General features: G+C 46.3%; 1 protein-coding gene across 1 annotated transcript; it reads left to right on the top strand.

Moving 5' to 3' along the window:
- Window positions 1-2,532: 2,532 nt before the first annotated feature.
- LOC123482213 (vegetative cell wall protein gp1-like) lies at window positions 2,533-4,497 on the top strand. The gene is made up of 2 exons (XM_045209053.1): window positions 2,533-2,576; window positions 4,134-4,497. Exons 1-2 carry the CDS (start codon window positions 2,533-2,535, stop codon window positions 4,495-4,497), a joined length of 408 nt encoding a protein of 135 aa, XP_045064988.1.
- Window positions 4,498-13,589: the final 9,092 nt, after the last annotated feature.

Genomic DNA, 13,589 nt, shown 5'->3' with positions numbered 1-13,589 from the left:
CCTCTCCTTTGTTATTATTCTAGTAAGTATTTAGTTCATCTACTCCTCTCCTTTGTTATTATTCTACTATATATTTAGTTCCTCTACTCCTATCATTTTTTATTATTCTAGTAAGTATTTAGTTCCTCTACTCTACTCCTCTCCTCTGTTATTATTCCAGTAAGTATTTAGTTCCTCAACTCTTCTCCTCTGTTATTATTCCAGTAAGTATTTAGTTCCTCAACTCTTCTCCTCTGTTATTATTCTAGTAAGTATTTCGTTCCTCAACTCCTCTCCTCTGTTATTATTTTAGTAAGTATTTAGTTCCTCTACTCCTCTCCTTTGTTATTATTCTACTATATATTTAGTTCCTCTACTCCTATCATTTTCTATTATTCTAGTAAGTATTTAGTTCCTCTACTCCTCTCCTTTTTTATTATTCTAGTAAGTATTTAGTTCCTCTACCCCTCTCCTTTGTTATTATTCTAGTAAGTATTTAGTTCCTCTACCCCTCTCCTCTGTTATTATTCCAGTAAGTATTTAGTTCTTCTACCCCTCTCCTCTGTTATTATTCCAGTAAGTATTTAGTTCCTCTACCCCTCTCCTCTGTTATTATTCCAGTAAGTATTTAGTTCCTCTACTCCTCTCCTCTGTTATTATTCCAGTAAGTATTTAGTTCCTCTACCCCTCTCCTCTGTTATTATTCCAGTAAGTATTTAGTTCCTCTACCCCTCTCCTCTGTTATTATTCCAGTAAGTATTTAGTTCCTCTACCCCTCTCCTCTGTTATTATTCTAGTAAGTATTTAGTTCCTCTACCCCTCTCCTTTGTTATTATTCTAGTAAGTATTTAGTTCCTCTACTCCTATCCTCTGTTATTATTCTAGTAAGTATTTAGTTCCTCTACCCCTCTCCTTTGTTATTATTCTAGTAAGTATTTAGTTCCTCTACCCCTCTCCTCTGTTATTATTCTAGTAAGTATTTAGTTCCTCTACCCCTCTCCTTTGTTATTATTCCAGTAAGTATTTAGTTCCTCTACCCCTCTCCTCTGTTATTATTCTAGTAAGTATTTAGTTCCTCTACCCCTCTCCTTTGTTATTATTCTAGTAAGTATTTAGTTCCTCTACTCCTATCCTCTGTTATTATTCTAGTAAGTATTTAGTTCCTCAACTCCTCTCCTCTGTTATTATTCCAGTAAGTATTTAGTACGGCATTCAGTCAAGGTCATTGCTCTTTTTGCACTAGTATGTGTGTGTGTTTGTTATTTTGTGTCTCTGTGTGTGTTTTTATGTGTGTGTGTGTGTGTGTCTCTTGTAGCTTGGCTATCAACCAAGTTAGTCCAGATCATGTTGTCAGGACTATGTGCTGTGTTGTCCGACCGTTTTAGCAGGAACAACAGTGTTGACTAATGCTCTAATACGTTTGGACTCTCCAGCCGTCTCGTCTCTCTCTCTCTATTACACTCCACACTGCCCTTTCCCACCTGTACAAGAGGAAAACCTATATGGGAATGTAGTTAATTGATTACAGCTCAGCGTTCAACACCATAGTGCCCTTCAAGCTCATCACGAAGCTAAGGACCCTGGGACTGAACCCTCCCTCTGCATCCTGGACTTCCTGACGGGCCGCCCCCAGGTGGTGAGGGTAGGCAACAACACATCCGCCATGCTGACCCTCAACACGGGGGGCTCTCAGGGGTGCATGCTTAGTCCCCTCTTGTGTTCCCTGTTCACCCACGACTGCGTGGACGCGCACTACTCCAACCCCGTCATTAAGTTTGCCAACAACACGACGGTGGTAGGCCTGATCACCGACGGCAATGAGACAGCCTATAAGGAGGAGGTCAAAGACCTGGCAGTGTTGTACCAGAACATTAACCTCTCCCTCAATGTCAGCAAGACAAAGGAGCTGATCATGGACTACAGGAAACGTGAGGGCTGAGCTCGCCCTCATTTACATCGACAGGGCTGTAGTGGAGCGGGTCGAGAGCTTCATGTTCCTTGGTGTCCACATCATGAAGGATCTATCATGGCCCACACACACCAACACAGTCGTGAAGAGGGCAGGACAATGCCTCTTCCCTCTCAGGATGCTGAAGTGATTTGCCATGGACTCTCAGATCCTCAAAGTTCTACAGCTACACCATTATGAGCATCTTGACTTGCTGCATCACCACTTGGTATAGCAACTGCTTGGCATCCAACCGCAAGGCGCTACAGAGGGTAGTGCGTACAGCCCATTACATCGCTGGGGCCAAGCTTCCTGCCATCCAGGACCTCTATACCAGGCGGTGTCAGAGGAAGGCCATAAAAATTGTCAAAGACTCCAGCCAACCAAGTCATAGACTGTTTTCTCTGCTACCGCATGGCAAGCAGTACCAATGCACCAAGGCTGGAACCAACAGGACCCTGAACAGCTTCCACCCCAAGCCATAAGACTGCTAAATAGTTAGGTAAATAGTTAACCAAATAGCTACCCGGACTATCTGCATTAACCTGTTGTTATGATGATTTGTGATACAAGATTCATTCATGTATGGAGAGATCATAATCTGAATGTGGACAGAGAACAAGGACAAGCCATGTGATATTGGTGTCACGTGTGAGTAACAGAAGGTCAGTGTGCCAAGATATATTGGGGGCCACTGTTGATAATCTTAGGATGGGTGCGTGATGGAATGGCCTGGCTAGGGTGCCACACTACACTAAGGAGGTAGATGATATGGTGGTAGATGAGTGACAATCAATAATGGTTAGCAACTGGATAAGATAAAAGTAGATTGGAAGGGCAGTATATAAACTGAGAGATTTTGTATGGAAGTCATTCAGATGGCAGGAGGCTATGTCCGTACCCCCTGTCATTGAATCCAATATTGTGACCATTAAATGATGACTGAATCCAATCTCCATCTGTGTAACTGCTCTCTTGCATCTTGAACTTCTCAATACCAGAAACGCATCATACACCTGTTTTGCACAAACTTTTTTGTCTCATCACATACACGGCTGCTACTGTCACTTCATTCCTAGTTATATGTACATATCTACCTCAGTTACCTCGTACCCCTGCACATCGACTCGTTACTGGTACCTTGTGTATATAGCCAAGTTATTGTTACTCATTGTGTATTTATTTATTATAACGTGTTTTACTTTTCTATTGTTTCTCTATTTTCTTTCTCTCTGCATTGTTGGGAAGGGCCAGTAAGTGAGCATTTCACTGTTAGTCTACACCTGTTGTTTACAAAGCATGTGACGAATTGATAAGCTCTACCTGAGCAAAGAGCTTATAGCTGCCAATGTTCCTGAAAAGGCCTAGTCTAAGGTATCATCCCAAATGGCACCCTATTTCCTTTATAGTGCACTTTTTTTGACCAGGGCCCATAGAGCTCTGGTCAAAAGTAGTGTACTATGTAGGGAATAGGCTGCCATTTGGGACGTAGCCCTAGTGTTATACTGTACTGGGTCCCTATAGGAGATGCAGTATTTACTGTATAGTGAGGTGTTAGTGATCCTCCAGGAAAACAACTATCTTTGGTCTGGTCCTCCCCAGGCAGGGAACACCTCACAGAAGAGAGCTGAGAAGTTCTGTCAAAATACAGTCATATTGGAAAATATGTGGACATAGTTTTACAGTCACTACAAACAGTACTGTAATATTCAGTCATTCAGCCATTGAAAGCCATTGGATGGCTGTAAACATGTAGCAGTCAGTATGATATTAGTTCAGGGTCGCCTTCTGAAGGGAGGCTTGCTGCTGTGTTGTGATTGAAATGGCTAAACAGCGGCTTGCTGAACGTCTCCATTAAAGTGCTCGCCTAAACAGTAGACCCTGCTGTGTTTGACGTCTGTACTAATTTGACATGGAGTTCAGAAACCCCATGGCTGTTTTCCATACCACAAACATAGCTAGCCTTTGACTTTCACCTGACAGTAACATAGTAGCCAGACCAGACCAGGCCCCAGCCACGGTAAGAGAGCTGTGGTGGATAATGTCTTGCAGTGTTTTTCTGCTTTAAAGCCTTCCAGCTGAGTGGCCACAGTTAGTTTTGTGGTTATCCCTCTGACGTGTGCGGAGGCAACCCAGCCCAGCCCATCACAGCCAACCCCAGCCCAGCCCATCTCAGCCCATTCCATCTCTGTCCATCCCTTTCCAGCCCCTCCCAGCCCCTTTCAGCCCTTCCCAGCCCAGCCAACCCCATCCCAGCCAACCCCAGCGCAGCCAACCCCAGCCCAGCCCATCTCAGCCCATTCCATCTCTGTCCATCCCTTTCCAGCCCCTCCCAGCCCCTTTCAGCCCTTCCCAGCCCCTCCCAGCCCAGCCAACCCCAGCCCAGCCAACCCCAGCGCAGCCAACCACAGCCCAGCCCATCTCAGCCCATCCTAGCCCCTCATCCCAGCCCCTCCCAGCCCATCCCAATCCATCCCACCCCAGCCCCTCCCGGCCCCTCCCAGCCCATCCCACCTCCTCCCAGCCCAGCCAACACCAGCATAGCCCACTGCTTTCCTTTCCCTGTCTAGTTGCCAACATTAGCCTCAGTCAGCCAATCATTACACAGGGAGCCCTGCCAAAGCTTTAAATACCAGGAAATAACACCACATGCAGGGCAATTATTTTTGTGAAAAATTACTCAGGGTTTCTATTTGTGATAAACCCTCTTTCTTAGCGGAGAAAGATGATGCACAGTTGGCCCTTTCACGTCTGAGCGGTGGACTGCTTTGCAACGAAACATTGATAAGCTGTTTGGTTGAATATTAAGTTTGACTTTATTTAAAAAACGCATAAAAAAATATTTACCAAATTATAAAAAAGGTAGAGAAAAGCATTGGAATGTAAAGAAGGGTAGAAGAGAGGGGTAAACTTTAAGATGTGTAGAAATACATACAGAATAGGATGGTAGTTGATATAGTTGAGCTGTTGATTATTCTGAAAGGCAATGTAAATGTATACTGTAGGGCTGTCTGTGATGCTCTCATCACACTGTCACACACACACACACACACACACACACACACACACACACACACACACACACATACTATCTATTGCATCTTAGACTATGCCACTCTGATAATGATAATGACATCGCTCATCCATATATTTATATATTCTTATTCCATTCCTTTACTTAGATTTGTGTGTATTAGGTTTTTGTTGTAGAACTGTTAGATATTACTTGCTAGATATTGCTGCACTGTCGGAACTAGAAGCACAAGCATTTCGCTATACTCGCATCTGCTGACCATGTGTATGTGACGTGTATTTTTTTGGGACATACCTGTACACACACACAATCTTTTACTGAAACACAGGGTTCAGTCCTGTCTTCCTAACCCCAGGATGTCTTCAGGAGAGGTAGAGAGAGAGAGAGGCAAACCTTGAGTTGTCCAGAGAGGAACTGAACAGACCGAGCAGGCTTTATTCCAGCAATAAATATGAATCAGTAGACTGTTTTTAGTGTACTTGGGTGTCAACGTGGGGCTATAATGTGTGATATTATTGAGTACTTGGACTGGAACAGAATGAGATGCCTCACAGGCTGGCTGGCTGCCTTGAGGTTTAAATCTGCAATATGTCACTTTTTGGGCGACCCGACCAAGTTCACATAGAAATGTGAATTATAGATCTGTCATTCTTATTGAAAGCAAGTCTAAGAAGCAGTAGATATGTTCTATGTGCACTATTTCTAGTGCACATAGAAGACGTTTTTGCGTCTTTTACTTTCGGATTTCTACACCAGCTTCAAACAGCTGAAAATACAATATTTTTAGTTATGGAAAATATATTTCACAGCGGTTTAGATGGTACAATGATTCTCTACACTATACTTGCTTGTTTTGTCACATAAACTGAAATTATGCAAACTATTAGAATTTTAGCAACCAGGAAATGGCAGAGAGATGTCTGCATAGTGCACCTTTAAGGACAGCAATACATACACTGAAAGGCTCCATGCAATATGTTTTACTCTATTTTGAATGTTTAACTAATATCTACTTAAGTAGTTATTATTAACATATACATTGTATTTACAGATCCTTCCTTGGAGGTCATTGTTACGTTACAGTTTACACATGCTATTTATCCACCTGCTCATTGACTGAATGTTTTAAACTGATCAGCCCTACTGTATCTATCTTTGTAGGGAAATTAAAACCCTACACCCTTTCTGCATGGAGGAATCAGCGGAGGAGGCCATAGTTGATGCCCAATTCATGTCAAAATTTCCCCAGTAAGTTGGAAGTCTTATTTAACCCATTCATCGAGAACATTAAGTGACTTAAAACATTGTTTATTTATATCACCAAGATCATTTTCAGAGTTTGCATAGCTTTTGATGTCCCTTGATACTTGTTAGCCCGGCCTAGTGTACGAAACCAACTCAATGAACGGAGCAAGAATAAACCTCTTTATAGATAGAGAGTGAGAGAGGAAGAGAGAGAGGGTGAGGGGGGTGCTGTGGGATTATTTAAAATACTCTTTGAAGAGATAGGGTTTCAGATGTTTTCGAAAGATGGGCAAGGAGTCTGCTGTCCTAGTTCCAGGGGGAAGGTGGTTCCACCATTGGTGTGCCCGGACAGAGAAGAGCTTGGACTGGGCAGAGTGGGAGCTGACACTTCCGTAAGGGTGGTAGGGCCAAGACACCAGAGGTGGCAGAACGGAGTGCTCGGGTTGTGGTGTAGGGTAGCCTGAAGGTAGGGATGGGCAGCTCCTCTTGCTGCTCCGTAGGCCATGGTCTTGTAGTGGATGCGAGCTTCGACTGGAAGCCAGTGGAGTGTACGGAGGAGCGGGGTGACATGGGAGAACTGCAGCATTCTGGATAAATTGCAGAGGTTTGATAGCACAAGTGGGGAGCCCAGCCATCAGCGAGTTGCAGTAGTCCAGACAGGAGATGACAAGTGCCTGGATTAGGACCTGCGCCGCTAACTGCGCCGCTTTCTGCTTTGATGTTTGCAGAGAACGACAGGGTGTTGTCCAGGGTCACGCCAAGGTTCTTTGCACTCTGGGAGGGGGACATGGTGGAGTTGTCAACAGTGATGGAAAGGTCTTGGAGCGGGCAGGCTTCCCCGGGAGGAAGAGCAGTTCCGTCTTGTCGAGGTTGAGGTGGTGGGTCGACATCCAAGCTGAGATATCTGCCAGGCACGCAGAGATGCGTGTCGCCACCTGTGTGTCAGAAGGGGGGAAGGAGAAAAGTAGTTGGGTGTCATCCGCATAGCAATGATAGGAGAGACCATGTGAGGATATGATGGAGCCGAGTGACTTGGTGTATATAGACAGAAGAGGAGAGTGCCTAGAACCGAGCCCTGGGGGACACCAGTAGTGAGAGTACGTGGTGCAAACACAGATCCTTTCTACGTCACCTGGTAGGAGCAGCCTGCCAGGTAGGATGCAAACCAAGAGTGTGCAGAGCCTGATATGCCCAGCCCTGAGAGGGTGGAGAGGAGAATCTAATGGTTCACGGTGCCGAAGTCAGCGGATAGATCTAGGAGGATGAGAACAGAGGACAGAGAGTCAGCTTTGGCAGTGCAGAGAGCCTCCGTGACACAGAGAAGAGCAGTCTCGGTTGAGTGACCCGTCTTGAAGCCTGACTGGTTAGGGTCAAGAATATCGTTCTGAGAGAGGTAGCGAGAGAGTTGGTCAGAGACAGCACGCTCAAGTGTTTTGGAAAGAAAATAAATAAGGGATACCGGTCATCCTTCTTTTCAAAGTGGTTGACAATGTCGTCCGCAGAGAGGGAGGAGGGAGGGGGAGGAGGATTAAGGAGAGGGGAGAAGGTGGAAAATAGTTTTCTAGGGTTAGAGGCAGAAGCTTGAAATTTAGAGTGATAGAATGTGGCTTTAGCAGCGGATACAGAGGAAGAAAAGGAAGAGAGGAAAGGACGATAGGTCCTCCGGAAGTTAATTTTTCCTTAATTTTAGCTCAGCTGCCAGCAGCCCTGTTCTGTTAGCTCACATTGAGTCACTCAGTCATTCTATCACCCCACTGTAAATTAGTGGAAACAGATTAAGTCAATATAGTCAGTCAGAGAGAGGTGTGATGCTGGGCGCCAGATAATAGGGCATGTAAATAAATTGTTAGCTGGCGCTGATGCCCGGCCGCTAGCTGTGGAGAGAATTGAGTCCCCCTTTGAGAGTAGAGGGATAAAGCAGGAGGTACTCTCTCTCTCTCTCTCTCTCTCTCTCTTTGCTCTCTCTCTCTTTACCTCTCTCTCTCTCTCTCTCAGTTCCCTCCATCAGAGCAGATTCATCATGCCTCTGGCACTTCCCCCTCTCTTGCCAGCCATTCAGATTAGTCCTCATAAAGAGAGAGCCAGAGCAGAGCAGAGCTGTGTTTCCCACAGAGAGAACTCTGACGTGACTGCAAAATGCTGCTCACCTAACGTTATTCTCCTTTCAAGACTTATTGCTAGGCAGGGCTTAACAATATGTACTCTTTTATCTTTGTTTATGGAACATGTGTGGGATTGAGAGAGGGATATAGTTTTCTCTTTTCAATAAGAGTTATCATCATAAATTTAAGAGGGAGGGTGGAGAAGGAGGGAGAGAGAGGGAAGGGAGGCCTCTCTCCTCTCCTCTCCTCTCCTCTCCTCTCCTCTCCTCTCCTCTCCTCTCCTCTCCTCTCCTCTCCCATCCTGCTTGGTCTGGCTGGCAGTTGTTTGGCAGACAGCCTCGTCCCTATGTCAACACAGTAACACTTAAACGCTGGGCTGGGCTGGGTTGGCCACTCACTGTCCAACAGCAGTCTGCCAACCTCGCTCTCTCTCCACCTCTCTGTTCAACACATGGCTTCTGGACCAAAGCTACTGTAGGGCTAGGAGGTTTTCCTGGTCAGCCAGGCCCAGCAGGGTCCAGAGTTTTCCCTGGTCACGCCATGATGTGGCCCTAACCATAGGGTGTCTTCACTATTCACCCAGATACGGTATGTACAGTTCATTCGGAAAGTATTCAGACCCCTTGACTTTTATCACATTTTGTTACGGTACAGCCTTCTTCTAAAATTTATGAAATTGTATTTTTTCCTCATCAATCTACACACACCCCATACCCCATAATGACAAAGCAAAAACAGGTGTTTACAAATTTTGGCAAATTTATAACAAATAAAAAACAGAAATATCACATTTACATAAGTATTCAGACCCTTTACTCAGTACTTTGTTGAAGCACCTTTGGCAGTGATTACAGCCTCGAGTCTTCTTGGGTATGACGCTACAAGCTTGGCACACCTGTATTTGGGGAGTTTCTCCCATTCTTCTCTGCAGATGCTCTCAAGCTCTGTCAGGTTGGATGGGGAGCGTCGCTGCACAGCTATATTCAGGTCTCTCCACAGATTCTATCGGGTTCAAGTCCGGCCTCTGGCTGGGCCACTCAAGGACATTCAGAGACTTGTCCTGAAGCCACTCCTGCGCTGTCTTGGCTGTGTGCTTAGGGTCGTTGTCCTGTTGGAAGGTGAGCCTTCGCGCCAGTCTGAGGTCCTGAGCGCTCTGAAATAGGTTTTCATCAAGGATCTCTCTGTACTTTACTCTGTTCATATTTCCCTCGATCCTGACTAGTCTACCAGTCCCTGCCGCTGAAAAACATCCCCACAGCATGATGCTGCCACCACCATGCTTCACCGTAGGGATGGTGCCAGGTTTCTTCCAGACGTGACGCTTGGTATTCAGGCCAAAGAGTTCAGTCTTGGTTTCATCAGACCAGAGAATCTTGTTTCTTATGGTCTGAGTCCTTTAAGTGCCTTTTCGCAAACTCCAAGCTGGCTGTCATGTGCCTTTTACTGAGGAGTGGTGTAACAGCTGTTAAAGTACTTTGTGAATTTCACCAGGTTCAATAATTAATATAGCATGTTGATTTGTTATTATGCATGCCTGCATCCTGGGAATAGGAGAGTGTGTACTTACGTTTTGTGTCACGATCGTCATCTACAGAGGAGGACCAAGGCGCAGCGTTGAATGCGTACATATTTATTAATAGAATGATCACACGATCAAAACAACGGACGATAACGTGATGTCTACGGTTTAACACAAACCAAACAAGAACAAGAAACCACAAACACAAAGTGAAAGACAGACAGTTAAATATGGCTCCCAATCAGAGACAACCAGCTGACACTCGTTGCCTCTGATTGGGAGTCACTCAGGCCAACATAGAAATACAAACATAGAATTACACACCCTGGCTCAACATAACAGTGTCCCCAGAGCCAGGGCGTGACAGTACCCCCTAAAGGCGCGGACTCCGACCGCGCCAACTAAATACCACAGGGGAGGGACCGGGTGGGAACTCCGCCTTGGCGGCGGATCCGGCTCGGGCCTGATCCCCACTCCCTCTCCAACCCCCCAAAGTACCCCTGGTCCGGTCTGGCCCGCTGGCCGGAGCTGGACTGCACACTGATGGAGCGGATTGCTCTAGCTCGGCGTAACGCATCTGACCGGTGCCGGACCAGGCACCAGTGGAACAGGCACGGGCCGTGCCGGACCAACGACGCACACCACTGGCTTGGTGTGGGGAACAGGCACGGGCCGTGCTGGACTGACGACGCACACCACTGGCTTGGTGTGGGGAGCAGGAGCGGGCCGGACAGGGCTGACGAAACGCACCACAGACTTGGTGCGGGGAGCAGGAATGGGCCGGACTGGGCTGGCGACGCGCACCACAGACTTGGTGCGGAGAGCAGGAACGGGCCGGACAGGGCTGACGAAACGCACCACAGACTTGGTGCGGGGAGCAGGAATGGGCCGGACTGGGCTGGCGACACGCACCACAGACTTGGTGCGGAGAGCAGGAACGGGCCGGACAGGGCTGACGAAACGCACCACAGACTTGGTGCGGAGAGCAGGAACGGGCCGGACAGGGCTGACGAAACGCACCACAGACTTGGTGCGGGGAGCAGGAACAGACCGGACCGTACTGGGGACACACACCACTGGCCCTACACCGGGATCTGGAACGGGCCGGACCGGACTGGTAACACACCCCAGTACCTCTCGCCGTGCCTCTCCACCTTCCATCCCCTCTTCGACCAGTGGCCCCCGTAACCTGGCGGCCTCCTCTGCCAACCCGCTGGACCGCTCTATCGCGGCCTCCTGCTGCCCCGACGTCGTGAGCCCCCCCCTAAAAATTTTCTGGGGGTCTCTCCTCCCCGTGGGCCAGGCCTCTATCGTTCTCGCCCAACTCTCGCTCCTCTGTCTCCAACTCCCGCTATTCAGCTCCTCAATGGGCTTGACCCAGTCGAAGCTCTTCCTCAACTGTTCCCAAGTCCACCCTCTCTGCTCCTCACTAGGCTTGACCCAGTCGATGTTGCCACGGAGATCTGCTAGCGATGGCTCCTGGACACGCTGCTTGGTCCGGTTTTGGTGGTTTCTTCTGTCACGATCGTCATCTACAGAGGAGGACCAAGGCGCAGCGTTGAATGCGTACATATTTATTAATAGAATGATCACACGATCAAAACAACGGACGATAACGTGATGTCTACGGTTTAACACAAACCAAACAAGAACAAGAAACCACAAACACAAAGTGAAAGACAGACAGTTAAATATGGCTCCCAATCAGAGACAACCAGCTGACACTCGTTGCCTCTGATTGGGAGTCACTCAGGCCAACATAGAAATACAAACATAGAATTACACACCCTGGCTCAACATAACAGTGTCCCCAGAGCCAGGGCGTGACATTTTGCCCTGCGTGCTCGTGCTAAAATAATTTTGATGCACTATGAGAGGTAGGCACGCTTTTTCTGTCGTCTTCAGAAAAGTTAGATTCCTTTAAGCACAAAGTCATACACACATATTCATGTTTTGTTCATGAATAATGTTGTATATTTAGAGTTTACTCATAGGTGGATGGTATTGTTAAGATGCAATTATAATTGTACGTTTTAGGATGATATTAACATTCTGAATTCAACATGTGGTTACTAGCTAGCTAAGTTATTGTATGTGTGAACGATGGCTAGCTTCTCGACTGATCCCAGTCCTTTGTATTGTGCGTCTATGTTGTAGAAAGAGGCGACAATGGGCAGAACATATTTGTGCTCTACAAATGTTTTGTAATTTCTTTTGGATTGCAGGTATGTGGTTTTATCTATGTAAAATGTATGTTATGTGTTGATACATTATAAGGAGAGGCTGTACTCATTTTTGTATTCTAGAAATAATTTTGATGCACTATGAGAGAAAGAGGTGACAATGGGCAGAACATATTTGTGCTCTACAAATGTTTTGTAATTTCTTTTGGATGCAGAGAGAATTCTGATTCATTAAAACAGGCTGATCTCCGAAGTCCACGTCTATAGGCCCAATCAATCACACACAACGCAGAGCTACAGCGGTGCAGTACAGCACCGGTTACATTGGTGCCTTCTAGACCCGGATTCATCGTTGATCGACGTCAGCTCAATCACCGAAGCGCTGCTGCTCGAGAGACTCTGTTTACATCATTGAGGTACTCCTGCCGCCTTGTGGCAAAAAGCGGATCTGCAGTCTATTCTCTCCTGTTCAAATTTTTTCTGACTACGATGTATTGAGAGTGCTGTTTATGGTTAACTAATATTGAAGTGCGTTCATCAACAGACATTTTGACATAACATTAGTGGTTTAGTGACATGGCATCTTATAATGGTGATGATGAACCCAAATTTACTGCTGGGAGGGGGAGGTTTTTCTCATACCCTGATCAAACCCTTGTAAAGCGTGTAGGTGCAGTAGGTTCCCCCATGTTTTGCTCCACTAAAAATACTGGTGAAAGCCCTTCATCTAGTGTTAATCAAAATGCCCCTGTAGATGGTTTAGCTGAGCTGGTCACTCAGCTAGCCCAGGAAATAGGGAGCTCCATTAGGGAGGAAATACAGAGTGGCAGGTCCAGCACTCATGAGCCACCAGTAAGTACAGAGACGATAAGTGATCATCACTCAGAGTCTTGCAATCAGACGTGAAGGAATCTCCTACGTATAGAGGAGATGGTACAGACAAATGCTCCATTCATGAATGGGAGGAGTTGATGAGAATATACTTGAGGAGGAAGGGATGTCCTGTTGGGGAACAATCGGATGAGATGATTAGTCGATTGTCTGGCAAAGCAAGAGCCATGGTAAAGATACATTTACGTAATGAGACAACTGTTGATCCTAAAGAGAAGCCAGAAATTGTATTTGACATTCTGAAACAGAATTTCAGTGAATTGGCCTACTCATGCATGCCTTTAGCTGCATGATTTTTACACAGAGAGGCTGTTATGGAGTATTTGGTTCGATTGAACAAGGCCGTAGATGTCGCTGACGAGGATCTTAAGAGACAAGGTAAGAAGATTGACAGCTCCAACTCAGATGTCGTCATGATGTTTGTAACATACTGCCTTGACCCAAAACTGGCAGCAGTATTCCAAAACAAGTCTGCTGAGAAATGGACTGCAAGTGAAATACAGGAGAGAATCTATGAACATGAACGCTGCAGAAAGGCCACCATGTGTCATTCTACCACTGTATCCTCAAAGCAAGTAACAGTACATCCCCAGACAACTCAGTTTGAAGGCGGGGCCAATGCTGGTGCGTGCAGTGACACTTCTCTCACATCAAGCGCCAAACAAGATGGGCAGAGTGCAAGCATCGA

Source organism: Coregonus clupeaformis, chromosome 29, assembly GCF_020615455.1.
Source record: "Coregonus clupeaformis isolate EN_2021a chromosome 29, ASM2061545v1, whole genome shotgun sequence".
In the NCBI taxonomy this organism is placed as follows: Eukaryota; Metazoa; Chordata; class Actinopteri; order Salmoniformes; family Salmonidae; genus Coregonus; species Coregonus clupeaformis.
The sequence above is the reverse complement of the archived record's forward strand: the minus strand, read 5'-3'. Positions and strand labels throughout refer to the sequence as shown.

What these genes read in the sequence shown, in the direction of transcription:
- LOC123482213 (XM_045209053.1), top strand. Translation starts at nt 2,533, where the DNA reads ATGTGGACAGAGAACAAGGACAAGCCATGTGATATTGGTGTCAC. An exon ending in CCATGTGATATTGGTGTCAC is followed by an intron (nt 2,577 to 4,133) that starts GTGTGAGTAACA and finishes ATCCCTTTCCAG; the next exon opens with CCCCTCCCAGCCCCTTTCAG.